The sequence below is a fragment of the Penicillium longicatenatum genome (genome assembly GCF_028827895.1).
Source record: "Penicillium longicatenatum strain IBT 33135 chromosome Unknown contig_1_segment0_segment0, whole genome shotgun sequence".
Classification (NCBI taxonomy): Eukaryota; Fungi; Ascomycota; class Eurotiomycetes; order Eurotiales; family Aspergillaceae; genus Penicillium; species Penicillium longicatenatum.
This window is the reverse complement of record NW_026643119.1, coordinates 3496819-3523278: the sequence shown is the minus strand read 5'-3', so window position 1 is coordinate 3523278 and position 26460 is coordinate 3496819. Positions and strand designations below refer to the sequence as shown.

Below are 26460 nucleotides of genomic sequence, written 5' to 3'. Positions count from 1 at the left end.
GTAAAGGCATCATCTCCATTTTTTTTACGGCAGAAATTCAAAAGTCCAGTAAAAAGGGAGAACCAGGGTAGGTTGACCCATCCGGAGAAAGCAGTCATTACGGGACAGAGTTTGACCCGAACGCAGGTCCAGGTTGATCCTCTCCTCGTTTGGGCTCGGTTTTGGTCATCTTTAGATGGTCTAGAAAATCAAATCGTAAAATACATTAACAATCCTTTTTGGTACTCCATGTAGCTTTCTATATTCTCTAGCCACCGTTGTTCTTCTGGGTCTGCTTTCCCGGTTTTCCTTCCCTAATTCGTTGGTCCAAGAAACATTGTACTTTGACTTCTTTTAAGTGATATAATTAAATTACTATAGTAAAATGCAGAATACCGGTTGATGTCAGAGCCCGGGTCACAGGTGGATGCAAGCCTAGAAAGGGTAGGTCGCAGAGTAATGTTTACGGAGGCTTCCCATAGGGCGGAGCAGGGCGGAGGCCCTTGGGCGTAGCGGCAAAGTTGGAAGTGGGAAGGGGGAAAGGAAAATATGGGTCAGTCCAGGGAAAAAAAATAATAAACCAAATTTAATTTTATGAATTTAATGATTATTTGGAACACAGAAGGGCATCTGAGGACAGATCCAAGACCTGCTGGAAGGGAAAGGAAGGTCTGTAGGACCCATATCAGATCCAATAATCAGGCGAGGTTTAGCGTGGTTGCAACCGTCGGGCCAATGCCTGGGCTCCGTCAATTTGTGGGTAAATTTACCAGGTATGATTGCTACTGGGAAGTGCGCAAGCATGTACGCCTCCGGGGCCATTTTCCTGCACAGGGTTAAAGGGGGGGGGTCAGTTAGCAGAAGCAGAAGATGGCCCAGGGTTTGAAGCACGGTGGCTGATCACTAGTCGGAGTCGTCACCAGGCGGAAAGGAATGGGAGACAAAGACAGGCGGTAATTTAGAATTACCAAAAAAAGGAAGGAAAGGCAGTGTTGAGAGGCTGGAGAGTTGCCAAAGGACGATCAATTACCGGGTTAAGGATAGCCGGAAACCCGGTGTGACGGTAATCAAAAGGGACCTCCAGCCTTCCAGGGATGGAATCGGGCGGCAGGGGCAGTTTCTGGTTTGGATCGGCGTAAGAATGGTGTATGTAAGGACGAGGCATTCTGCTGAGGTAATGAGAGACTTCCTAATCAGGTTACAGGCGAACACGAAGAAACTTACCTAAACACCTCTCTGTTCTCCAAAAAAAACAAAAGTCAAAGAAAAGAAAAGTGGACCAGACCCAATCATCGTCTACAGACACAGGCAACAGTGACTGGCTCGGATCCTGTCCTTTTGGCGGAATTCCAGGATGCGAGGATCCACCACAGTCTCACTATAATCCGAACCACCCGCCTTCTGGGTGGCTGAATTCTCGTGCGAGGGAGGTGCGACGGCCGAATCATGATCCCATGGGAGCTTGGCCGTCAACTGAATGCCGCAATCATGATACCGTTACCCTACAGGTGACTAATCGCGTACTCCCCGAGGCTGTTAGCCGCTCCCTCCGTTCGTTGATTGGCCCTCTTCTCTTTCGGGCACATTTGGGCTCTTTGATTTTCTTTTCTTTTTTCTTTTTTTTTCCTCGCCTCCCGAACTATTTTCCGGTTCTGTTTCCTCCGTCTTTTGATCGTCGAAGCTGGACGATCTGGTATGAGACTATGAAGTCTGACTGGGGCTCTCGGTCCCCGTGAATCTATTCTTCTGACCTTTTTCGGTACAGAGAAACTAGTCTTTTTCTTTTCCTTTTTCTTTTTTTACTTTTATCAAATAACTTTTACCTTTTTTTTTTTTTCAATTTTCTGACATAGTAAGGATGATTATCTCAGGGGGGAATTGATAGTTCCAAAGCATCTGGAGCCTTGACCATCCGGGCGCTCATTCGTCCAATGCAGGTTGAAAAGGTGTTTTTCCAAGCGCCCCCGTAAAACCGGAAACGAACCTTTGTCCGCATATTGGCCCCCCTACCTTTTTTTAGGGTCGTTTGACTCGAGTGTCTACAGAATTCGTACATTTGATTTCGGATGGATCAATCCCGATCGGGCTTTGTGAATGGACTGTATACTTTGATGCACCTTAGTGATAGCCCATCCCAGTACCATGTCACTAACCACCTTGGTTCGCGGGATGCGAGACGCATACCAAGTCGATTAATCTAGTTAGAGGGGCAAACCCGTCGAATCTCGGTCATCACGCCACTAGCTCAACTGGCTTCTGAAACTTCCATTCGGACGATCCAATCTCGACCTTGGCGTGGATGGAGTACATAATCAATTAGGGGGAGAGCTGAAGAGTCACCGAATAGAAAGGAATAACCGACTTTGGGTCCAGGTCTCCACTTCTTTGGTATTCCGTCCTATTTCTCCCTCTTTCGCGCTGGTCTCCCAAGCCACCGCCACGGTGGTGGGTTTGTTTCCTTTCCTTCTTTTCCCTCGTTTCGGTGTTTCCAGAACCCCAGATGGAGATGGTGAAAAAGTGGAGTTGCAATCAACTGCACGAACACAGAGACATGTCATTGCTAGCCGATCTGTGATGATCTTGTTCAACACGAACTTGACCCATGATTAAGAGACTCGTCACAGGTCCGTGGGCATGTCCAGCTCGTCCACGATGTATCTTCTGTGATCGACACGTAACTCCAGAATCAGGATAAAAAGTAAAATAAATTCACCGTTATCGTTCTTTTTTAGCGGCTCAACGTGGACCGTTCGCACGTCGGTGGGGAAGAAAGGCAACATCAAATCTGTTCCAAAATGGATCCTCCACGTCGCCACTGGTCATCCCGGTTGCGGTTAATGCGGAGCAAAAGAGTCGAAGATTCATCTTTTGCTCTCCAAGTATATTGTGCTCCACACAAAGATGCGCAATCGATTGCAAGGTCAGATTGTCCGTGTCCGGTACGACCTGCAGACCGTGCAGTCACAAGGACGCATCATGGATCAAGATCCCTCTGAGGTCCGCTCTCGCTTCCTCAACGTGTAGCCAGGATTTCCACCGATGATCACTCATTTTCCCCCGGGTCACAGCCGGGTTCTACACTCGACTATTGGTGCATGCAGGCTGACCGCGACCGCGACCGCCACGGTTGTGATACTCGGGGGCCCGTCATCGGGACTTGGGGAACTTGGCCTGCACACGGGGGGTCTCGCCTATCGTGGAAGTCATCCGAGCGATATGAGTCCCAAGTCACTTTCAATTCTGTGCTCCGGTACCTGAGCAATACTCCGCAGGACTTAATGCGCCGTCTGTGATTGGTGCTGACGACTGGTGGCTACGACAAGTCCAGAATCTGGTACACCTAACGCCCTAGAAAAACTCAAGCCCGTATTACCGTGTGTACAGCGTAACTTGATGAATTCTAGAGCTGAGGTTGAGGGATCGGCAGTCTCTCATTCCACTTCTCCTGAATCGGATAACTCCGTTCGACACTATTGCTTTTTCATTTTTCTTTTCGATCCATAACCCTTGCCCTCCTCATATCATTATTACACGGGCGGGGCCTGGTCGTGCATCGCTTGCCCCCCCCCCCCCCCCTCCAACATCGAACTCATAACCTATCTCATGCGTGGGTAAGGATTAATTCAATTTGATGATAGTACTTCGTTCCGCGATAACTCTCAACCTTGCCGCTCTACTTCCTCACAAGGCTCCTTGCATCTTCCCTCGTCCTTGCGGCTGGGCTTCAAATCCTCACGATGTTGGACCAATCCCCTCAAACAATTACTGATTCAGGTTTGGATCTTCTTCGCGTGTTTTGGACCCCGACATTTAATTTGCTCCCTCACACCTCTCACGGACTTAACACCGTAATGTAATCCCCGAGTTTGATGCGCCCGAAACTTCCATCCGGGCATACTCCGTACGTCGTAGTTCAAGTGGATATTCTGGTTTGCGCGGTGAGAATGTCCTAGCGCCATCTAACCAGTCCTGGTCCCATCTCGCTAAGCTCAGGTGAATCAAGATCAACCCCCGAAAAATAAATTGGAATCGCCCCCATGAGCAGGGGGGGTGTCAACTGACATGGAATACGGTGCGAGGACGATCTTGAAGCAAATACCCGGGCTATACTTCGTCACTCCTTGATCGTTTGACCTATTGTTTTACTTTTTATGTTCAGGGTCTTATGGAGTACGTGCTCACGTTGATCCAGTGCCCAGGTGTTATCATATGTATGGTTCGACTCCAAAGTGAGGTCCTATGAGACACCGCGGCACTGCATGCTTCCTGATCGAGACATATGTTTACTCCCATCTCACAGGTTGCAGGAAGGCAACGAATATCCCATTGACCCCAGCGGATCTAGACTTTTCCTTCCCGGGGCCATAGTTGCTGAGAAATTAAAAAAAGAAATCAAATATTCTGCAATTTCGCCTCATGTATCATTGATAGGTTTGATATTAGTCTTTTGAGGACCCATCGTGAACAAAGCGCCCCAAGCACCCACTGTCTGACATTGTCTGCGAGATTAATGTAAATTTAATGAAAAAAAAAACTAATTACAATCGTCGATTCTAATGATATCAGGGTACATATTTGACTTTTTTTTCTTTGAGTTTCCGACAGCCCCATAGAAGATGCCCTTTACTCCGTCCCCGCTCGGGTGAAATCGAAGACCAGAGTATCGCGTTTCTTTCTCTGTTACCGTATATCAATGTGGGGGAAACGGCCATTACGTAGCCGTGTCTCAGGAGTTGCGACTAAGATTAGACAAGCAGACCTCGGGTCTAGAGCCCCGCCCTCAAAAGATTCCAATGTGGCGGCACACCCTCGACGGGGACGATCATCCCAGTTCCCGCGCAGTATCCCGGCATCCGAGAAGAAGGAATGCTGTAATTATAGAAAACATATACCCCCAAATTCTATTATTCTGCCTGTGACCAAGGTCCAGATGTCTTCACTTGTGGAGTCGCTAACGCGTACATACGGAGGACAGGGCACACAGATGTTCATGATCACATTCCCGTGCGTGCCGTTTCCATCCGGTATTGCCGCCACTCTTTCTTTCTTCCTTTCCATTATGGAGTCCTTCATCAAAGCTGTCCTTTCGTTGTACACCGAAGCCGATCGGTTCCGCCTATGGGAAATAACCCTGGGCGCTGATTGTCCCGCGTACTTCGACAGGTGTTGCAATGCCAGGTACAGTCCCGAGGCGAACTGCTAGCCACATTTCCAATTGATCACCGGGGGAGTTGTGACTTGGAGAGTCGCGTTTTCAAGTTTTGATTTTATTGTGTTTTCGTGTCTTTTTTTTTTTTTTTTTTTTTTTTTACCATTTGGCTTTCTAGTGCATCGATCTGCGGAGTAAACATCCACTTTCTTTGTGGTGGTGGAAGACCACTGGGAAGAAACCGGGATGCCTCTAACCAACGAGACATGGCCCGGAGCAACCTTGTTGACATCCACGTCGGACTAATGGACCAAAGTATCACACTTGGGTAAATGCCACAGCTAAATCCCGGTCAATTCCATCTAGTTTCTGGTTCGCGTTGAGTCATGACCCAGAACGTGGTGGCGGGGATAAGACTCAGATCCGGACCGCGGATGATGCTGGGAAGCCTATGTCACCAGTGCCCTCGATCGGCGAGATCGTCTGATATCCCACACCGATTTGCTTTCTCACTTTCCACGGAAATTGAAACACGAAATGATCACGAAAACGGCGTCGGATTTATCGAAACCGAAAGCAAGATTGAAAATTGACTGACGCGCCTGGCAAACAATGAATATTTGAGTTTCACCATGCCTTAACTCTCGGATTTCCGATATGGCCATTGCCATCCCGGAAACCTGTCACGGTCACTGTCATCACATACGTCTTCCACTCTATTGGGACTAATTAAGCAGATGTGCATTCTAGTCGGGACTTCCAGGAGATGGCGGGACTTTGGCCCTTTTGCCCCCTGCTTTTGTTTGAATGAGGGGGTGGCTGACAACGCCTCTTCATCGTATCCAAATCCAGACTAGAATTCAACGTTCCATGGCAGGCGCACGCCATAAAGCTATGAGCTATGTTCTGATCACATCGCATCGGCAAGCGCGCCTTCTGATCTATCCGCATGTGTACAATCGGATCCTCGTCGCAGACTGACCCTAGTGCTTAGTCGCTTGCCTTGTGAATATGTCCATGTTCAATGTCCATATTCGACACATTGCCCTGCACCCGGAGCATACCCCATTTCGAGGCAGTGCATTTATCAGCTCCCCCTCTTTCTTCTGCAAGGCTTTCCGTGCTCCTCTCTGCCTTGAATAGATGGTGTGGAACATACCTGAAGCACTTAGTGGAAGCCCCGTGCTAGGTGCCGCTGTTGAGGTCGAAATAATATGAAACATGAAGATCGTCATGTTCAGCCCATCGCGAAGTACGGAGGGTTTCATCAGACACGGAAGAAAAGCCCACGTTGCTCTTCTCTAACATTATCTAGCCATTAATACTGCCCCAGATTGATATCTGCACATGCCGGTCTGAAGCCGGATTTGCCGCATCAATGGGACCATATCACCACGCCTACTAAGTCTGTTTGCAGGACTAAGCAATATCACACTGCGCGCCGCCTGGCAAGCAACATTGCTTTCTCGGCACATAATGTCAACCAGGCAAGATAGCAAGCCGGCACTGAAAGACAACTAGTGCCGCCCAGCCTCCGATAATAATCCATCTCCACCGTGACCAAAGTACCACACTAGACATAGCCCAGTTACCGATTATGGACCTAGATTATCAACAATCCATCAATTCAAATCCAAATTCCAAAAGAACCAAGTCTAGAGCTGGGCCTTCCACATAAGCAAAGATTCACCTCTCAGCCCAGGTAGCACAAACAAACGAAACGACGCACCCGCATAAGCAATGCAGAAGCTAACCAACACCTTTTCTCACCCTCGACATTCCAGCATAGTCGGGCTGGGTCCAGCTCAACCGTTCGTCCAACACGGAATCGCCGAAACCTTGGAACCCCGGGGGAGAATCCTACTGCTTCCTTCCCTCCTGCACCAAGCCCAGTGGCCTGGAACATTACCTATTGCATAGAATCGGGAGTCAGGCCAGTCAGCCCGGGTCGTGGTCCAAGTCCCAGTGCTAGTCCAGTCTCAGCCTTGCATTGGCTTGCTTGTGTGGACATGGGGCCGGTGAATTTGGAATTTGACTGGTATATTGTTGCATATCGGGGGATAAAATGATATATCATTCTGTACTTCACTGGGAGTTGATGGGTTGATGTGAGAGGAAATCTATGTTTGTTTCGGTGATATTGAATCTACACGGAGTGGCCGTGTAAGAGAAACGAATGTTCTTGGTATGAACACAGAAGTTGCCCCGTACTGATAGTGATGCATATCTTGGTAGCTCAGTTGGCGAGCACTAACCGTCAATTAACCAATCTCGTGCATGATTTATTGATTTGAAACAGGGATTCAAGTCTGTTATGTTATCACGTCCATCAGATTCCGTGCCTCCTTATTCGAGAGTTCACTCCGCGGCAGGTCGACTTCACTGTCATTCTTCTACAAGCATCGGATCCTGCAGCTCGATATGACCACATCAAGGGCAGAAGGCAGATCAAGCGATAACATTTGATACATACCCGGCTAATCGCTTGTCTTGAGGACTTGCGGCTGGCCATGGTACCGATAGAGATGGCTGAAAGAGAACATGCGAGTCATCGATGAGACTCCGGCCCAGGAATATTGCGGAGGAATTGATTGTCATGATTTACATGGCCCAATTCATCCATATACACTCCAGCATATCGGGCAGGAAGGAAATGTCTGAGACCGCCGGATGGAATGATACACCTGGGCAGCTGTGTATCATTGTTCAACTTTGTTGGTTCTTGGAATTTCGCATGAGAAACACAATCGCCAGGGAAGGAGGAATTAATTCACTCATTGGAGGTAGGTACTATGAGTCAAGGTCAATTGAACAGAAAAAGCGCGGCTGAGCTTCAGTTGCACCAAGCAGTACTATATATGGACTTTGGCCGCGAACTGTGCAAATGTAAAGTCCAAAGTGTCGTAGCCTAGGATATCAGACCTTGGGAGTACTAATTTGGTGCAGCTATTACCTCAATGTGCCATGGAGCGAGACTTGGAACGAGGCCGGCGTTCAATCGTTGTAGGTAGACGTATGAGCCTTCACCGATTCGATTATGCTGCCCAGTGCACGAACTAGCTAGAAGCTTCTGAGGCCTGGAACCACACATCTATTTGTTGAAAACTACAGCGTCAACAAGCACAAAGAAAAGGCTCATGGTGATAAGCCCTGAAAAGTCCTCGCACCCCCTTAAAAGAGGTCAACCTTGAGGACTTCCCGCACACACGGTACTCTCATGAGACCCGATCGCTGCTGCGGTGTTCATGATGAAACCGAATGTTTTGACCATACGGGGATGTGGACTCTCCATTGAGCTTCCAATCTATTTTCAATGGACAGTAAGTTTTGCCTAACCTCTGATGACACCTCAGAGATCTGACAAGATATATAGAATGATCCCAAGGTGCTATGAAACAGGAACACTTCGCCGCGGTTCCGTCAACGCCTTCATTCAATGAATTGGCTTCCAATGTCAAATGCGGTGCCCATGTCACATGAATCGTTAGGTTTGGGGTTCAAAACGGATATTTCACGATTCTGAAAACTGTCATCATAAACGCAAACTTTAAAGAGCTGTGTGACGACACCTTTGGAACAGCGATGATCCCTGGTATACCCTGGGAAACCTTGACCAGGACAGCGGAAACTGGCAAAATATCGGAAATTGAGTACCTCGGTACCTTATTAGTAGGTACTGGGCATCAGGAGCTACCTAAGTGTAGGTACCAGGGTACATTTTCAGTGACATTTGAACATTGGGTGCTTAGGTGGATAACAATAATGTAATGACACATACAAGACAACGATTCCAGACCCGTTCTATATATTCCCATAGCGTACAAATCAAGAACAAGAAACTAGACTTGACAAGAAAAGAGCGAGAATTAATGCTTTTCCCTCTCCATCCCCAGCATGAGAGGTTTGGTAAATGGACAAAAGGTCCAAATCCAAAAAGTATACATGAGATGCTGGGATGAACGAGGAATCGGACTATCAGCGCCAAGATCAGGAAGGACATCAAAAACGAAAACGAGCAGTGGATATGTCTATCACAGGATGAGGAAAACTTGAAAGAAAGAAAAAGCGGAGGCAACAGGTGGCATAGAGGTGGCGTGGCGTTTCAAAGATAAAATCAATGAGGATGTGAAATCCAGCATTGAAGTGGAAGACATAAAGAAATGGCAAAGCACGCCTGGATTTTACGGACGGCTTTTGATCATAGCTTGACTAGCAATGCGTTTACTCCCGGGAGACGTCACGGCCGAAGACGCGAGCCTTGATCCAGTCCATGGCGACGAGGACACGGTTGCGAGCTATATGAAATTAGTAAAATAATTCAAGAGGCGCAAAGCAAAGGGGATAGAACTTACAGCTGAAGCACATGCTCAGGTAAGCACTGCGCCAGAAAAGGTAGGTCAAGGTACCACCGCTGGCAATGTTGCCGCTCAGCCAGCTGATATCGGCGACGGCACGCTCCTTACCAATGTAGGCCAAGCTACCCTGGTGAGAGTACTGGAAGGGTCCAATCTGCTTGGTGCGGCGCAGCTGCTTCTGGCGCTCACGGATCTCATCAAAGGTCTGGTTGCGCTCCTCGTCAGACTTGGACAGGGCCTGCTGGTTGGAGAGCTTGGTAAGCTCCTTCTCAATCTCATCGGTCTTAGCCATGGTGTTGAAGAGGCGAGCCAGGAAAGCACCCTCCTGGCCAGCAACCTGAGCAGTGGGGGCGTAGTTGGTGATAGCACAGTCACCGACAGCCCAAACGTTCTCAGCACCGTTCACAACGAGGTACTCGTTCACGGCAAGACCGCGGCGGGAGTTCTTCTGAGCGGGGATCTGACCCATGAGGTCACGAATAACAGGGCGAACAGCGTTACCGGTGGCCCACACGAGAAGACCGTAGGGGATGGTTTCTAGAGACTTGCTTCCGTCGGCGTTGGTAACCTCAGCCTCAATGGCCTTGTCGGTCACGTTCTTAACCATGGTCTTGGTGCGAATAGTAATCGACTCCTCCTTGAAGGTCGATTCGGTGTAGTCAATCAGTTGCTTGGAGAACATGGGAAGAACGTTAGGCAAAGCCTCAACAAGAGTCACGTGGAAGTTGTCCTGGATCTCAGGAATCCACTTCTTCAGGTCATCGTTGAAGAAATCCTGCAGCTCGCCAGCGAATTCGACACCAGTGGGGCCACCACCGACGACAACCATGTGCAGCAGGCGCTTCACCTCATCGTCGCTCTGATCCTTGAACATGGCGGTCTCGACGCAGTCCATAATGCGCTTACGGATTTTCTGGGCATCGTTGACCTCCTTCAAGAAGCAAGAGTTCTCCTTAACACCGGGGATACCTGTACATCTGTTAGCCGCTTCATTCGGCGCCCAAGAAAGTGCCAAGGAACATACCAAAAGTAGCGTTCTCAGCACCAACGCCGATCACGAGCATGTCGAAAGGAACCTCTGTCTGGGAGATGTCACCCTTGATCTCAGAGTCATCGCTAATGTACACAACACGCTTCTCGTAGTCGATCTTAGTGGCTTCAGCTTCGTAGAATTTGACGGCAGCCTTCTTCTGGCGGAGGACGTTGCGGATGGGCTCCATGATCGAGCGGTGCTCAATCAAACCGGTAGTACATGAGGGCAGCAGGGGAGTGAACAGGAAGTAATTACGGGGAGAAACAACAACCACATTGTAGTTCTCAGTGTCAAGTTTCTTCAGCAGGGAGACGGAACCCCAACCGGTACCTACAAAGCGGGGGTATTAGCGACCGTTCAACGTAAGAGAAGATTAAAAAACATCGATCGCGACTGCATCATACCAAGAATGACGAGAGTCTTCTTCTCTGGGTCGGGCTCAGCCTGCTCTACGGGGTGACGCAGCTCGTAGATGCTGTAAGCCAGGGCACCGGTCAGACCGAGACCACCGAGCCAGGTCAATCGCCAGGCCCACCGGAGGGCACGGAATCGCTTCTTAGGCTTGGGGGCAGGGGAGGGAGTGGGCGCAGCATCGGCGTAACCGCGGCGAGCGATGCGCGACACGGACTGGACGGAGCGAAGGGGGTCTGCGCGAAGAGCCTGCGATGTCGCGATGGATGGGCGCGACACCGAGGACAGCTGCATCATGGACTTAGAGGCCATTGAGCGCATTGCTAGCGTGGTGCCAGCCATTGTGGGTGGTGGAGAGCACACCAGGGAGCTCTGGGGAAAGCTGGGATGGGGTGAAGAAAGGGAGAAATGCTCGAGATCAAAAATTTGATAAGGGCGTCGAGGTTTACTGTTTTAGGCGAATCGGTGTAATCGGTGTCACCGGGACAGACACGGGTTTTTTGCCCCATGTCGCCGGTACATTGCGTTATGCGTGGTTTTGTATGGGCCCCTAGGTACCCGCTACTTGACTCATGGCTCAATTGCGCTATCACTTTTCTCGACTTCTCCAATGTTTCGACGGTGTCATATTTCTTCTATGCTGTATCATGAACCAAAAATACCTTCTCTACAGACCAATTGAGTTTATGAATTATTCCAATGCCGATCACCCACAATGAGGAGCCCCAACCCGAAGCCCCAGTTTTATTTTATTTTTTCTGCCGCCAGGATAAATTGCGGTAAAAAGGGGAAATCTGGACCAGGAAAATTGGAGAGGTGAGGGGAAGCCGGTGAGGAGAAATCAACCGAACATTGGGAAAGCTGGCCTTCATAGCTCCCGAGGATATGCTGCTCAATGTTCTTGACTAGGGATGCAAGATCATGATTTCTGTCCCTACTCTGAGAGTATACCTATCTCCGCAGTTCCTCTAGTTTTGGGTTTTTTTCTTGCCTGAGATGCTCAATCTCTCCGAAATGACCCGCATCGTGCGGAGAACCACGCTTCAAATTCTTTTGTGGCCCAAATCTCGCTTTGACGTGGACTAGGCCCTAGTGACATAAATCTGGGGATGAAGCACACACATCTGACGATCCGACATTTTCCTGGTTCCCCATAACCTTGGAACTTTCCGGAATAGCTTAACCTTGTCGGCGAAAGTCGGCGCTGTGAGGAGAGCTTACCCCATCTCCAAGGTTCGAGGATGACACATGACGGTGGATATGGTTTCCGCAAACCTGAAAAGGCGCATCTCTATTCTGCTCTATGCTAATGCATTAGTCAAGAAGGGAATTGTTCACTGACCACCATCTATGCGGTAATAGTTGAACGCCGCATTGAAAGTAACAGCCAAGGCGCAGTATTCGAAATTCAGAATAGCAATATTATCAAGAACATGCCCAGGCAGCTAAGGCGAAATTGATTAGAAGTGATAACTACCTTTTCTTACCTAAGATTGAAATCGTAGTGTAGTATATCCCAGTTCGAACACAGTGTTATATTACGTATTGACTTGAAACAAGCGAGGTTGGATGTTGTTTTAACACCTGAAAATCACGTATAGTAGCATTTTCTCTAAGTTGCAATCACTACATAATACTAGAATTACTGAGGGGTTCAATCGACATTGCGCGTAGCTCAAAGAACCCCCCTCCCTTCCTACTTTTAACCCTATATCGATCTGACAGCACCTTCCCTTCTCCACTCTATTCTTTTGATTGTGTATGCGTCAGGCATGTTTGCAACTGACGCATATCGTGGCCAATACAATTGAGATCTTTGCCAGAGCTAATGTATTTGTCCCTCTTTTCTCTCTCTGCATGGATGAACGAAATGCCGGGTTCCATTTTTCATACCATAATTCTAAGAAATAGGGTGCTTTTACTTTCCATACGCTTGCAAAGCCTCCCCTGCTAACCTGCTAACTTGGCTGCTTTTTATTCCGACTTCATCGGGTGACCTTGTCTTCAGAAGAAGGATTGATTTCTTCAGTAGTGGACATTGTAGGCCTCATTGACCTGATTCGCCAGTCCTTGAGATTCGTGATACTTTTGTGTCTCTAAGGTGATAGAGAATGATGCGCTAGTTGCTATTATATAATAATCTAGCTGGAAGCAGTAATGGCTTTCGGTCCCCACGGACCTCTTTTGTGCCCCTCCCCCCCAGTGCGGGCTCACGGCTCACTTCCGAGACTAAAACCAGTAGACACCCGGAATTTCTTTGGTACCACACTCAGCCGAAGAACAGAATGGATAACAGAATCGTCTCTCTTACTCCAGGTCTTAAGTGTTGCTGGTACCGAAATTAGGAGTTGTCGGCTTGCCATCCCAGTCAAATGGCGTTCCGTCCTTCCACTTTGTGTCAAGGAAATTATCTTCTCATGACAGCACTAACATGCAAAAAGCACCACGGGTCATAAAAATGATGGCCTGATGCCAAAGTCAATGACGAAAGAAAATTAGGAGGCAGAACAAGGTAGGCCCGATGACTATTTAGCCAAGGGAACTCACAAACCTCCTTCTGTTATCCATTGTGCCGAATAAGGTAGACGCGTGGAGGGATATGTTTCCCGAGATGACCAAAAAGATACTAGCAATTAGAGAAGATCCGGCTATAACTAGATTGAGAAAGCCAATCAAAAAGAAGAAAGAGTCTATTGTACGAAAAGAACTAAGCTAGGAAAGTGAAGGAAGAAAGAAGAAGAAGAAGAAGAAGAAGAAGAAGAAGGAAATTAGAAGTGTGCAGCTATCTTAAAGAGCAGCACAAGGCCCCAGGCATCTAGGTATCAGGTCCCATTAGTGATACAAGTAAAGAACAAGAATAATAATTATCTAATTACATCCCTGCCCTTATAGTAATACGTCCCCATATAAATGATCTTAAGTTGCTACCCCGACGAAGAAAATCCAATGCCTAGTATGCGCTATATTAGCTAATGATATTCTAATACATCTAAATAAGTGCACAGCAGAAGGGTGAAGGTTGACGTGGAATCAATGTTCTCACTTTAGCTACTGTGGGACTAGTTATACTTCGGGATTTTCCGAGAGCCAACCTTATCTCGACCACTTTCTTCCTTCTACTTCCTTTCCTTCTCCACAACCTGCATACCAAATCGCCAACGACCCAAAACATCGACATAAGGACCCGTTGACATGACCCGAAAATACCCATCATTTTTTTTCATTATTCCGCTAAGGCCCGACTCCGGAGATGGCCATCGGAGAAATGCCAAGCCAAGCTTTAGGGTGGGAACGCAGACCTGGAACGCCAGATTGATGCCGACCTGATATACGATGCTCAATTTACGAAGGCATCAGCCAGAGAAAGATACGGGGAGCCTCAAGGAATAGCAGAGTTTTCAAACAATTGCAGCCGGCTCATCACCTTTGCCCTCTGGCGCTCAGGCTCTCTCAGGAAGGAATAATTGCCACTCTACGAGTAGTATAAATTGGATCAAGTATGTACAAAGACCAAACCATCTAGGGACAGGAATGAACGCCCAGCATGAGCGACGAGAGAGAGAGGGAGGGAAGTCAATCTAGAGACAAGAGGGGAATATGGAAGCACGAGGCAGGAAGGTATCAAGATTATAATCAGTGGGTAAAAGAAACAAAAGGTATCGAGCAGGGAATGGAGTCGAGCAATCAAAGAGTCATGATGAATTTTCTCAGAAAATGCCCCAGCGGCCACGAGTCTCCTTCGCAGCTTGGGTACGATCGGGGCCACGGCTCGCTTTACGACCATCCAGTTGTCGAATCCCCTCAATTTTCTGCAGGGCCAGCTCAAGGAGCTCCTTCTTACGGATGATATCGAGGTGGCGGCGGACTCGAGGGTCCTCGCGTGCGAAGCGTTCGATTTCGGCATCAGAGAGATGTCGACCGAGTCGCATGTCGAGTTCACGGGGGAAGTTATAGTAGAACTCGGAGAGGAGCTCGACATTTAGGAAGAGGACGGCGGTTGAGGTAAGTTTGTCTGCTACTACGTCGAGGAAGACCTCGGGGCAGTAGTATTTGTTCTTTTGTGAGGCGCACTGCTTGGATCGGACGGCCATAAGTCTCATCTTAATGAGATCAGCTCGATCGCGAAGGAAGACACCGTCTCGACCTGATCGATTTGTTAGTCAAGAGATCAAATTAAAATATGGGGGGAAAGAGGGGGGGGCTCTTGCCTCTCTCCAGAAGAGCAGCGCTGAAACCGCCTGCACCACCAGCGCCGTTGCCCTCGAGCACGATATCACCCTTGCGAACCTTGTCGATGAAAGACATGACATCCTTGAGCTTTCGCTTGCCAACGTTGTCCTCAACGTTCTTGATGGCTGATTCACACGCCTTGAGTTCTTCCTTCAACACTTTGCTAACATTTTCACGGCCCTTCGACCACTCCGGATCCTCGACCTCAATCTCGAACTTGTATGGTTTTATGCAGTTCTCGACTTGATCACTAGTGCTAAAGAAGCGGTCGTTCAGAATGCTTGTGCAGGCATCTGTGATCTGTTTATGAGCACCTGGATGTGTGGCGAAAGTGGAAGATGCCAGGAGCGATTCGACGTGGTTTTGGAGAGCATTGGCAACTACGGTGGTAGCAAGTCGACCAATGCCTAGTTTTGTCAGGGAGGAAGTGGACGCGTCCAGCTTTCGGTGCCAATAAAGGGACTCAACGTCAGCCTTCGGTAGGTCCTTGAGCGGATCAAGCTCTAGCATTGGCGGGCTCAAGTCCTCAACGGGCTTGTTCCAGTAGCGCTGCGCCAAGATATCCATGACACGCTGATCCAGTTCAGCTTTTAACATTTCCCGGACCTGGGGTCGGCCAAATGACTCGGCGAATGCCTTGAAGGAGTGCTTGAAGCTGTCCAGGCTTTCAGCCAGGTAGGACTCAGCGCTCAAAGGCCGATCGTTATATTGGACCTTGAATTCGTAGGTCGCTTCTTCCAACTCCTGGCTGATGCTATCTCTGGTGCCCGATAGGCTGGCTGCCATCGTCTGCTCGAGGACCTGCATAAGCTTTTTGCGGAGGGTCGAGACGCCAACTGCGACATCGGAGTGATTTCCAAACTCGGCGGGGTGGGCCGAGAAATAGGCATTCTCGTTCTTTAGGATGGCGCTGGTAATGTTTCCAGATCCCCGGGAAAAGAGAGCTGTTGTTTGAGGAATGCGGCTGACAACACCAACATATCCCAAACGAAGAGGGTATTTCTTGTCAGTGAGTACGTCATGGCCCCGCGCAGGATCAACGAGATCCATTTTAGTGATGACACCAATGGTACGCTCACCACGGGGATCAACACGACGACTGGCTCTCAGGGCTGTTGAGTTTGCAAGATCGACATCAGCAGCTGAAATGGCTAGCACGACATTGGGGGCCTGGATATATTTGTCGCAAAGATCGTTGATTTTCTGTTTCAGCTCCGGGGGCTGGTCGTGGCCAGCAACTTGGATATAGCCAGGAAGATCAATCATAGAAAGATCTGGGACATTTGGTGAATAAATGGACAACTGAATAGGATCATCTGAAACACAGTCCTTATCCGGTACCGCAAGGTTCAAATCAGTCAGGGTGCGTTGGATCTGTGAAAAGTCGGTGATTTTGCCGAGGCCCAGGGCCGGGAATTCACCATACTCCGATTGAGCATTAGGAGTATTGATCAGGGTAAGCTCGATCGGTCGGCGGGTGACCATATTGGAGCCCTTCGGTAAGAATTCATGTCCAACAATAGCTTCTAGAACCGAACTCTTACCAGAGGACTGGGATCCTATCACAACGATCGATGGCAGAGTCAGGGAACCAGACTGACCAACTGTCTGGAGGATGTTCCGGATTTCGATCATTTTGCGGGTAAGGAGCATCATCTGGTCGTCCTCGGCGACCTCCTTTTCTTGTCGAGAGTCGTCTTCGTCAGACTTGTCGTAGCCAAATGCTGCAGTCGATCCGGCCGCAACTCCCGCAGTCAGACCGCGGCTTTCGTTGGGTTCCTTGTCTCCTCCATTCTGAGACTGAGATTCCTCCTCCCCTCGCAACATCTTTTGCAGCCATTCTGGCATCTCGATATCTCCCGTTGTCTTATTCCACCCACGTTGTGTCTGATCCGCCACATCCTGTATGCCCTGGAATAAGCTTGATGCCGTATTTCCTGCCGTCTCGCCAGCCGTTTTCAAAATATCCATCGCATAATTTCCAGCCTCTATAGTATTTCGTCAGTAGCCACCTTCCATTTCCGCCGGGTCACTTGCAGCACGTACGAGTTGCTTGGTATTGGAAATAAGCTAGGCCCGCAATAGTTGCTCCTCCAAACATAGCCGGGAGCCGAACAAGCTTGAGGGCCAGCTTTGGAAGAAGCCGCGCAAAAGAGAAGGCCCTGACAGCAGGAACATTGTTGTGAATTCCATTAGCACCTATGGGCCAGGCGCGTCCCCTCAGGCCAACACCACTATTCGCGCGAAGAAGACCTCCGGTCCTGGAGCCTGCATTATGGATATGGCGAGCCAGGCCGTTCCGCACCAGCGGTGTGAGTCGATGAGAGAGTATCCTCCCGCTCATGGCTGTGATGAGATCGCATTCAAAGCCAGATGGGAGAGAAAGGTAAATATCATGATGCTCCCGAGGTCGATCACTGACATCAACGTGACTTGCGCTAGTGGCCGCTTGACCGACCGTAGCTAAATGTCACGTGTACCATCGATGACGTGCTGTGCAAGGGAAGTGAGTAGTTGTTTGTTTTGAATTCTATATTTTCTTCAATACGAAAGTGAGGCTGGTGATAATTTAGGATCTACCTTTGCTATTGTTCTGTGTCTTTTTGGCCGTTGTCAAGTGGTGGCTCAAAGGTGTCCTATCTCGGCCCCGATTGTCGGTGACTCTTCACCTGTCAACGCCCAACCACTGATCGTCGGATTGTATCAAACCCAGGGTCCGAGAATCGAAAACCCCTTGAATCACGCTCACTGCAAGTATTCGAGCTTCTAAGTCTCTTGGATCTCTAGGGGTTACATCTTTGGCTCTTATCAAGTCATTGGAAACCATCAATTCCCCAAATGTGTCGTTTTCTTGTGAGTTGACCGCTATAGTGGTGCAGTAGAAAGCATTTTCACATATCTAGATTCTCGAACCAGAAGCTAACGTCAATTGCAGATTTACAAAGGCCGCAATGAGATTCGTCTCAGTAAGCTGGTTACAGAGCCCAGTCATTCCATTCTGACTCAGTCCTACGACTCACGGTTAAGATTGGTATGTCCTACAACATAAATCAGCACCATTCCAACCCAAGACCTCAAAATCTCCATTTAAATGTTCCAATCCCTAAACTAACACGCAAATCAGGACAATCGCCGCCCAGTGAATGGTGACGGCTTCGGCGTGGGCTTCTACACCGACCCTGCACTCGGCCCAGAGCCCTGCATTTTCACATCGACAATCCCAGCCTGGAACTGTGAGAATCTAGAGCGTCTCGCCGCAAAGACATGCTCAAATCTTGTCTTCGCGCATGTCCGCGCCACCACAGAGGGAAACCTCGCAGAGATCAACTGCCACCCGTTCCAACACCAGACGCTGATGTGGATGCACAACGGCGGCATCGGCGGATGGACCTACATCAAGCGTGCGCTAGCATCTTCTCTTGGGGACAAGTGGTTCCTTGGTGTGAAAGGCAGCACTGATAGTGAATGGTCTTTTGCTCTGTTCCTTCATCTGCTGGAGCAAGAGGGCGTGGATCCCAGCTCGGATCCTGGGCCTGAGGGCTTTGGGCAGGCGTTGCTGCGGAAAGTCATGATAAAGACAATTGCGCGCATAAATGAGTTTACGCGCGAGGCTGTGGCGAGGCATAATGTTACTGATGTGGAGACACGCTCGTTGCTCAATTTTGCAGTGACGGATGGTCATTCTGTTATTTGCACGAGGTATATCAGCAGTAAGACTGACGAGCCGGCTAGTTTGTATTTCTCTTCAGGAACGAAGTGGAAGGAGGGGAAGACGAAGGGTCATTACAAGATGGAGCGCCATGATAAGGGTGCTGATATTGTCTTGGTGGCTAGCGAGCCGATTACTTTCGAGAGACGTGAGTTTACTTCACATCCATCTTCTCCACTGGTTCTATGAGGTGGCACTGTCGTTGATGAACTGACAATCTTTGATAGACAATTGGGTCTCTGTCCCTACGAACTCGGTAGTCACTATCCACAAACAGACAGTCCTACTTCACCCCATCTTGGATGAATTTTACAGCGAGGATATGAATCACGATCGATCATCTTGCTATGCTTCTTCGAAAGGCCTTGTCAGCACCGCACCTGGCAAGACAGTACCGCCGAAAGAAAAAGAAAACTGGACCCCGTCGCCAGGTGGCAACAATCCTGATTTAGAAGCATCTCGACTGGGACAATCCTCCGAGTGCACCGTATAATTCTGCAAGTGGTGTACGGCAAGCTATGTGCAAATGACCAACAACACGATGCCCTGAGCACACCGAACGAGAAGCATTTTTGCCTATTGGAGTCAGAGAAACTATTTTGAAAAGCGACATAATACCAATTTAGCAGCAAGTTGGCGTCGTTGGGGCTTGATTTTAAATGCTTTCATATGCATGTGAATGGTGATATTTTCGGGATTCAAAGCGGGTGTAGCAAATTTGTTATCGCTCAAGGAGTAATTTCGCTTTCAAATACCAAACTTCATTTATTTTCAAAGAATTCCAGAGTCAGAACCCCATGTGTCGTCTGAAGAAAGTTGAACAGAGTGTACACTCATATTATATTATGTATAGAAGTAAAGGGGGTATCGCATAATCCAAAATCAACTATCATCTCCCGATATATTTGCATGCTTGAAATACTTCATCCCAATCCAAGCAACAACCACCCAAACCCACGACATAACAGCCGTAAGAATAATCAAAGCAGGATAATACCCCACAATCGGAAGCGTCGGATCATCCTCCAGCTCTGGAGGCGCATAGGGTGTCTCTCCAACATCCCACGCCCAGCTCCAAACCTCAAAGCAGCTGCCCATGCCCACGACAAAGACGAGCCAAGTCACCATGAGGATGATCCAGCCCCACGATTCAGTCTCAGAGTAATCCCATGTAATATCTGTATTGCTTTTCATCTCGACAGGGTGTGTTGCCAGTGGGGAGGATTTGGCACGGACAGGGCGGTATGCTGCATCTGGTTGGAGGGGGTAGTAGGAGTCGGGACTGGAGGGGTGGGCGTGAAGGGATGTGGTTTTAGTGGAGGGATTGGGGGCACCGGATACAGCTGAAGAGTTGTTGGTGTTGATGCGTGGAAAGGAAACGAGTTCTTCATCGTCGGTGGCAGTCTCTTCGCCTAGGTGGTTATTGTTGCTATTGTTCTTGGTATTGGAGGTATGTTGCGCGAGACCCTGGCGTCTCCGCGCGACAGTCGGGCGGGAGTTTTTCAGCGCAGAGCTGGGACGGAACCAACTCGGCTGAGCGGGATCCTCAGCATCATCATTGAATCCTCCTCTCGGCGAGGCGAAGTCATTATTTTCCATTGGCGGTGAAGAGGCCTTATCCTTCGGAGAGTGCGGTCTCAGCGCGTCATCATCGGCCTGGAACCGAGGGGCCTCCGCACGAACGGCCTCGACATTCTTGCTGAAAGCCCTTTTATCGCGTGACTCAAGCCTTGTACCCAACAATGCAGTCTTTCTTAATGATCCTCGTCGTCGTCGTGTCCTTCGCTGTTGTTGGATAACCGCTGCCATCGCCTTCCCGCGTTCCGACGCTTCGCTGTTGATCGGGGGCATGGACGGGAGGTCTTCGTTATCACCATCGTGGTCCATGATGCGGGCACCTGATTCTGATCCTGTCGCTTGGCTCATGCGCAAGAAGGAGAGCCTTGAGAATAGTGAGCCTGAAAGGCTGCGCTTGTGGGTGCTGCTTCCGCTGGCGGAGCGTGTTCGATTGGATAATCTGTCGGCCGCTGCGAATTCCGCATTCTGACCCTCGCTATTGTACATTGGTGCGGGTATAACCGAGAGCTGGGACCGCTGCTCGAGGCTTTTAGTCTCCCAACATGGATCAATTCGGCTCAAAAACGAGCTTGGTGGTCAGATTTGGTTAGTTCACATGTGTGATCCGGGGGATCAAGCGTCAGGAGCTGGGGTTGATGCCTGGTCCCCCAGGCAGCAATACAGTTTTCTGGAGAGGGTTCAGCTAGTTAAGCCACCGCTAATCACAGCTCCTTAGTGGCAGCGTGGGAATCTAATTGAAAATAAGACATTGTCCCAGTCAGATCCATAGGGGTCGAAGCAAGTTGTTGAAATTCTTTTTTAAGCAAGCTAAAGGGATTTTGGCAACCTTCAATCAAGGTAGCACCACATCGCGAAGTCTAAGCACCATGCATAGGGGCAACATAGGTGGGACAGAAAGGCATTGCCGACGCTTTAGGGATATCATAATGCAGGGAAAAAGGAAATGAACAAATTGGTATATCGGCTAGGAGGCCAGCGGGCAGAGAATAGAGTGAAAAAAAAGATCAAAAACCGATCAGGTCAAGCACTTCAAGGAAACTCATCGCGGCATATACGAATACTGGGGTAAAGGGGGCAAGAACAACGTTTCATAAGACCAACTTGTCAACCGAGAAGGAAACCATGGCAACCCATGGTCGAGAATATTTTGGATGGGAAAAGAAGACAATGACCAATATTCAACAAAGGTATGGGCCTAAGAAAAAGGGAAGTATGGATAACGATGAAGCAAATTTGATACAGCACACAGAACATGTACTGGGAAGGATGCAATACAAAGCTAGCAAGAAACAATTGACAAGAATAGATCAAGCACAAACAGTAGAGACAGAGTAGGGAAGTCGCTTTTTATTTGAGGCATTGCATAGGAATCGAGAGTCCAAACCCCTCGAACAGGTGCTCGCACATTCGAAAGGGGATGAAAGAAAGATCAAACCAACAAAGTGGACTTGGGGTATTCGGTGCACAACACACAAATTCCATTGCAAAATGAGAAAGAAAAAAAAAGGCAGCTCAGTCGCTCAAAATCCACTTCAGAGGGCAACTTCAAAAGAAAACTAGAAGAAAAGAAGAAGAGAACAGAATAAATAGTGTGAAGGGTTGGTAGGAGTAGAGGTGGGGGGATAGAGGAAGAAAAGCGATTCCAAAACCGCAGAATGGCTTCAGCCAGTGAGAGCCGGTATCAAAATTTCGCGCATGGTTGCATGGATGAACCGGCACAATTGCAAACTTGCCTCAGCAATAACCTTGGAGGAACTTACGCCTGGTAGCCTCCATTAAAGTTGTTGTTGGACTGGTCCCAGTTACCAGACGGGGACATGGGCTGCCCACGCCCATAACCTCCAGCATTACCCTGGGGTCCCTGGGGATAGCCCTGCCCGGGCATACCAGGTCCGCCAAAGTTGTTGCCTTGTTGATCCCAGCCTCGACCAGCAGGGGCAGGACCTACTCGTCTGTCAGCAAGGTTGGATGGGGATTTCCTAGAAGGGGTAATACTGAGAATTAAAACTGACCTTGATTCATGGGGTTCTGAGGACCGCCGTACTGGGGGAAGAAGCCAGCGGGGCTGTTGTTGAATCCGGCATTGGCTTGCGGCGCAGTGAAGTTGTCAAACTGACCTGTAGGGGGTCGGTCCTTGCCCCACTGTGATAGTTAGTGAATGGGATCTTGGGCAGCATATTGGAGAAGGATGAACATACGCTGCATTTGAGGGGACGGCCATTGACGTTGTAGCCATTGAGCTGGCAAATAGCCATGGCGGCGTTCTCATGCGAATCCATCTTGACAAAGGCGAAGCCCCGGTCGGCCTGAAGACGAGTCTCAAGAACGTATCCAAAGTTCTGAAACAGCGGGATCAAGTCGTTTTGGGTAGTATACGGGGTCAGGTTGCCAACGTAACAGGTCGTCTGCCATTGAGGGGTCTGCGTGGCGACCATGTCGTAGCTCTGGATGCCCTGGGTAGGGAAATGGTGGTGGCCGAAAGGAGTGGTGGGGGTCATGCCCATAGCAGCCATTGCCTGCTGCTGAGAGATGGAAGGCTGGCCCTTCTGGTTAGCCCAGTTGCAGCGAATGGCACGCGAGCCCAGCCATTCTCCATCCATCGCATTGAGCGCCTTGTCAGCCTCTACACGATCACGGAAGGCAACGAATCCGTAGCCACGCGAGCGACCGGTCTTCATATCCCACATAACACGAGCCTCGGAGATGGTACCAAAGGCGGAGAAGGCTTGCAGCAGGACATCGTCATTAACTTCATTGCTCAGATCGCCGACGAAGATGTGGAAGTGGTTTGAGGTGTCCTCCTTGTTGGTGTTGTTGCCCTGGTAGGCCCAGTTGACCCGAATTTCCTATATCCAATTAGAGTTGATCACTAAGCCATTCTGGGGTAAACAAACTAACCGACTGGTGGATGCGACGGCCGTTCAAAGTCTGCATGGCCCTCTCGGCGGCACCAGGGTCATCAAACTCTACAAAGCCGTAGTTGTAGCCCTTGCTGTTAAACTGCTGGAAAGGTCAGTACTGGTTCAAGCAGGAAGCCATGACAAAATGCCCGGTATGGGATAGGAGTTGAGAGGTTTCCCCTACAGTTGGGGGCGCATCCCGAAATTGTCGTGGGAGCGAGGTATCGGAGTCGCTCACATTCTTGTCGGGGATGATCTTGACGCTAACCACGTGGCCAGTCGTCTCAAAAATCTGCTTGAGAATGTCCTCTGTCACCCGGGGGTCTAGACCTCCAACATAGAGAGCGCGCTTGTTAGGTTCGGGAGCGGCCCGACGGACATAGCCACCTGCGCTTGTAGGAGACATCATGTTGCCAGACATCGGCGAGGTCATGGCCGTGGGAATGGGGTTGGTGTTCTGGGGGATGATCACCGGGGGGCGTGGCGGCGGAGGCATGTGGGACGGGTTGGTTTGGCCGTTGCCTTGGGCGGTCTCGTACTGCTGGTTCTGAGCTCCGGCGGCAGGCTGGGGTGCCGATGGCAGAGAGGTAGCAGTTGAAGTCGAGACGTTTTCAGCCATCGTGTATGGGCTTTGGAAAGGGTGGGAAGCGGGATGAGCGAGTGTTGCAAGAGCACGATGCACAAACTAAGCTGAGGGGCGCAGAGGTATCAGGGAAACGACGAGTCTGGTGTATAGACAGTTCAGAGTTGTTGGAAAGCACCGGCAAGCGTGGAAATGAAGCTGATAAGTATACTATAGGGACGTTGGTTTGACGTTGGGGTTTCGATGGATGAATCCGAATGACGGCACAAGCTTAGTCGATCCAAACAAAGAGCCAAGACAACAAAAAAAAGGAGTCTGTCGGTAGAGACACTCTTTCCCTGATGCAGAACACAGTCAAAAGGACGAATACAGTCGATCGGTTAAGTAAGAAAAAAAACCGAAAGGAAGTTTTTTCTTTCTTTTTTTCAGGATGGACAAAGGTCGTCACAGCTGGAAGTAGCGATAAAGCGCTTGAGAGATTCGCGAGGAGGAAGAAGGCCAACAAGAATGAATCAAGGAAAGCCAGTATAAAAACACACACACACACCAATACCGACAAGATCGCGGACGAGGAAGCACAACACGAAAAGGAAAAAAAGGATGCACGGAGAGGAAGAGGTGTAAAGGGCGCTGCGATGTTTAGCGGTGGTTAGCGGCTAGGGGCTCCCCCACCTGACCTCAACGGGATTAGCGCCCAGTTCGTGTGTACAACTCTTCTCCGTACCACTTCACATCCTCTGTCCTTCCTCCCTTGTCCCATTATTCAGACCCTATCTTTATTTTCTTTTTTTCATTGCTCCAGCCACCTATTTAGCATGGAGAATCCACGCTCCTTGGCTGACCTCTCTACTTTGGTGGAGCGGACGGTAAGCGCTACTCCCTTGCCCCCCCCAAAAAGAAACTTAAAAGATCCAGATGGCTGACATGCATGTAGCTACTTGACACTGGGCGACTATTTCGAAAATCAGGGTCTATGCCTGCAAGTGCACAATTACAGCGATCAATTCCATCATATTATGAGAGCTTCCAGGAGGCGCTAGATAATCTATCGGAGCAGATTGTGAGTAGTAGTCTTTTCTTTTCTTTTCTTCTTGAATCTCAGCTAACGTTGTACAGTTCATCGCTAAAGCGTTCTTAGAAAAGGACTATGAGGCGATCAAAGCTCGTGAATCCGTGCCGGTCACGGAGGATGTGGCCATGGGTGACGTAGATGAGAAGACGGTGCAGGACATCCAACCTCAATCTGTGGACGTGAAGATGGAAATGGGTACAGAGCCCGGGGTCAAGGCCAAGACTGAAAATGAGCCGCTAGTTCCCACCAATTCTGTCCCAGAAACGCAGCCCAGTCAGGATGCAGTCGTGAAAGAAGAAAACAAGACCAGTAACAACGAACCCATGGGCCAAGGATTCGGCGACGCTGACGGCATCAACTTTGATTCGGTCCTGAATGAGAATGGCGGGTCCAATTCCTTTCAACTCAGCCTGGACTTTGGCGACGACGATATGGGGAATCAAGCTTTCCTTTCTGGGACCGCATTTGGGACTAGCGCGCCCGGGGAAACTCCCGGCACTTCACAGCCGGAGAATTCTGCAGCTATGGCCCCTGGTGGCGGGGTTGCATTCGACATGGAGCTCCAGAAAAGTGAGGGCGAACCCCAGACGTTCCCTGATCAAGGCAATACGATGGATGATCTGATGGGACCCGGGGAATCTAGCTTTGATGATTTATTCATGGAGACCGAGAATATGGGTGACGATGGGACCGGGGATCTCAATCAGCTGGAAGGCGATAGTTTGATGAATCTCAACGAGCTAGAGGATAATTGGTTCAGCTAGGATTTGATGAAAGGAGTTTCCAGGCCTGAACAAAATTGATCTCTTCTACGAACAATTAGTGGCGGGGATACTGTCCCCTATGATCTACATGCGTCTGCAGTCCGCACTAGTGGATTTAGCTACTAGGTAGAGCGATAGATCAGCTCACGAGTCATGGAGCCCCAGTAGATTATCGAAAATGATAATCAATAGTTCCAATGTGATAATTGGTATGTGGGCTGGATATTTTCAAATATGTGACTAGAGCTTTATCTACGGAGTATCTCTTTATCCTATCCGCTCTACCGCTCTTTTACCTGGGGCGACATACTCGGAATAGATGCCCACTACAGCTCCGTACATCGGGCAATGTACCAAAATCTCGCACTAATCTTCAACATCACAGTCTTAACCTACACCTCGGAACATAGGGAAACATAGGGGGCGGTAGTACAAGACCTGATTGTGTGACGGACCCGACTCCAACCAAAAGAAATGGAATGAAACGAGACAACAGCGCCAAAGTACTTCAAAAAATTGAATTTCAAAAAAACCAGTTCCAAGTCTTCATTCAATGACGTATGAGCGAGGAACCACGGCAGATCTCCAGGGCTGACTACGCTATAAATACTGGGTAGAGATGAGATCAGGGCCACGAGCCCAGGCGCACGGACGGGGGTTCTCTCCGGGAAGGAAAACCAAGGATGAGAAATTTTTA

General features: G+C 49.2%; 9 protein-coding genes across 9 annotated transcripts; 5 read left to right on the top strand and 4 right to left on the bottom strand.

Annotated features, from left to right (window-relative positions):
• Positions 1-2774: 2774 nt before the first annotated feature.
• Positions 2775-3003, top strand: N7484_002084 (uncharacterized protein; the record flags this gene model as incomplete). Its single annotated transcript, XM_057112504.1, has 2 exons — positions 2775-2831; positions 2860-3003. The coding sequence occupies 2 exons, from the start codon at positions 2775-2777 to the stop codon at positions 3001-3003; spliced, it is 201 nt and encodes a 66-aa protein (XP_056977241.1).
• A 2391-nt stretch (positions 3004-5394) lies between these two features.
• Positions 5395-5615, top strand: N7484_002083 (uncharacterized protein; the record flags this gene model as incomplete). The annotated part of the gene is made up of 2 exons (XM_057112503.1): positions 5395-5456; positions 5495-5615. 2 exons carry the CDS (start codon positions 5395-5397, stop codon positions 5613-5615), a joined length of 183 nt encoding a protein of 60 aa, XP_056977240.1.
• A 3734-nt stretch (positions 5616-9349) lies between these two features.
• On the bottom strand, positions 9350-11269 carry N7484_002082 (uncharacterized protein; the record flags this gene model as incomplete). Its single annotated transcript, XM_057112502.1, has 4 exons — positions 9350-9423; positions 9481-10452; positions 10508-10846; positions 10921-11269. 4 exons carry the CDS (start codon positions 11267-11269, stop codon positions 9350-9352), a joined length of 1734 nt encoding a protein of 577 aa, XP_056977239.1.
• A 3365-nt stretch (positions 11270-14634) lies between these two features.
• Positions 14635-17501, bottom strand: N7484_002081 (dynamin-related GTPase MGM1; the record flags this gene model as incomplete). Its single annotated transcript, XM_057112501.1, has 3 exons — positions 14635-15071; positions 15136-17145; positions 17204-17501. The coding sequence occupies 3 exons, from the start codon at positions 17499-17501 to the stop codon at positions 14635-14637; spliced, it is 2745 nt and encodes a 914-aa protein (XP_056977238.1).
• A 494-nt stretch (positions 17502-17995) lies between these two features.
• On the top strand, positions 17996-19359 carry N7484_002080 (glutamine amidotransferase subunit DUG3; the record flags this gene model as incomplete). The annotated part of the gene is made up of 4 exons (XM_057112500.1): positions 17996-18010; positions 18093-18188; positions 18282-19014; positions 19094-19359. The coding sequence occupies 4 exons, from the start codon at positions 17996-17998 to the stop codon at positions 19357-19359; spliced, it is 1110 nt and encodes a 369-aa protein (XP_056977237.1).
• Positions 19360-19748: 389 nt separating this feature from the next.
• N7484_002079 (PIG-Y family protein) lies at positions 19749-20930 on the bottom strand (the record flags this gene model as incomplete). The annotated part of the gene is made up of 1 exon (XM_057112499.1): positions 19749-20930. One exon carries the CDS (start codon positions 20928-20930, stop codon positions 19749-19751), a length of 1182 nt encoding a protein of 393 aa, XP_056977236.1.
• Positions 20931-22200: 1270 nt separating this feature from the next.
• On the bottom strand, positions 22201-23963 carry N7484_002078 (uncharacterized protein; the record flags this gene model as incomplete). The annotated part of the gene is made up of 5 exons (XM_057112498.1): positions 22201-22388; positions 22457-22586; positions 22643-23290; positions 23343-23444; positions 23529-23963. 5 exons carry the CDS (start codon positions 23961-23963, stop codon positions 22201-22203), a joined length of 1503 nt encoding a protein of 500 aa, XP_056977235.1.
• Positions 23964-24268: 305 nt separating this feature from the next.
• Positions 24269-24580, top strand: N7484_002077 (uncharacterized protein; the record flags this gene model as incomplete). The annotated part of the gene is made up of 2 exons (XM_057112497.1): positions 24269-24311; positions 24357-24580. The coding sequence occupies 2 exons, from the start codon at positions 24269-24271 to the stop codon at positions 24578-24580; spliced, it is 267 nt and encodes an 88-aa protein (XP_056977234.1).
• A 150-nt stretch (positions 24581-24730) lies between these two features.
• N7484_002076 (uncharacterized protein) lies at positions 24731-25763 on the top strand (the record flags this gene model as incomplete). Its single annotated transcript, XM_057112496.1, has 3 exons — positions 24731-24793; positions 24862-24987; positions 25044-25763. Coding segments are annotated over 3 exons (909 nt in total), but the record flags the coding sequence as incomplete, so codon positions are not given.
• Between the last annotated feature and the right edge of the window lie 697 nt (positions 25764-26460).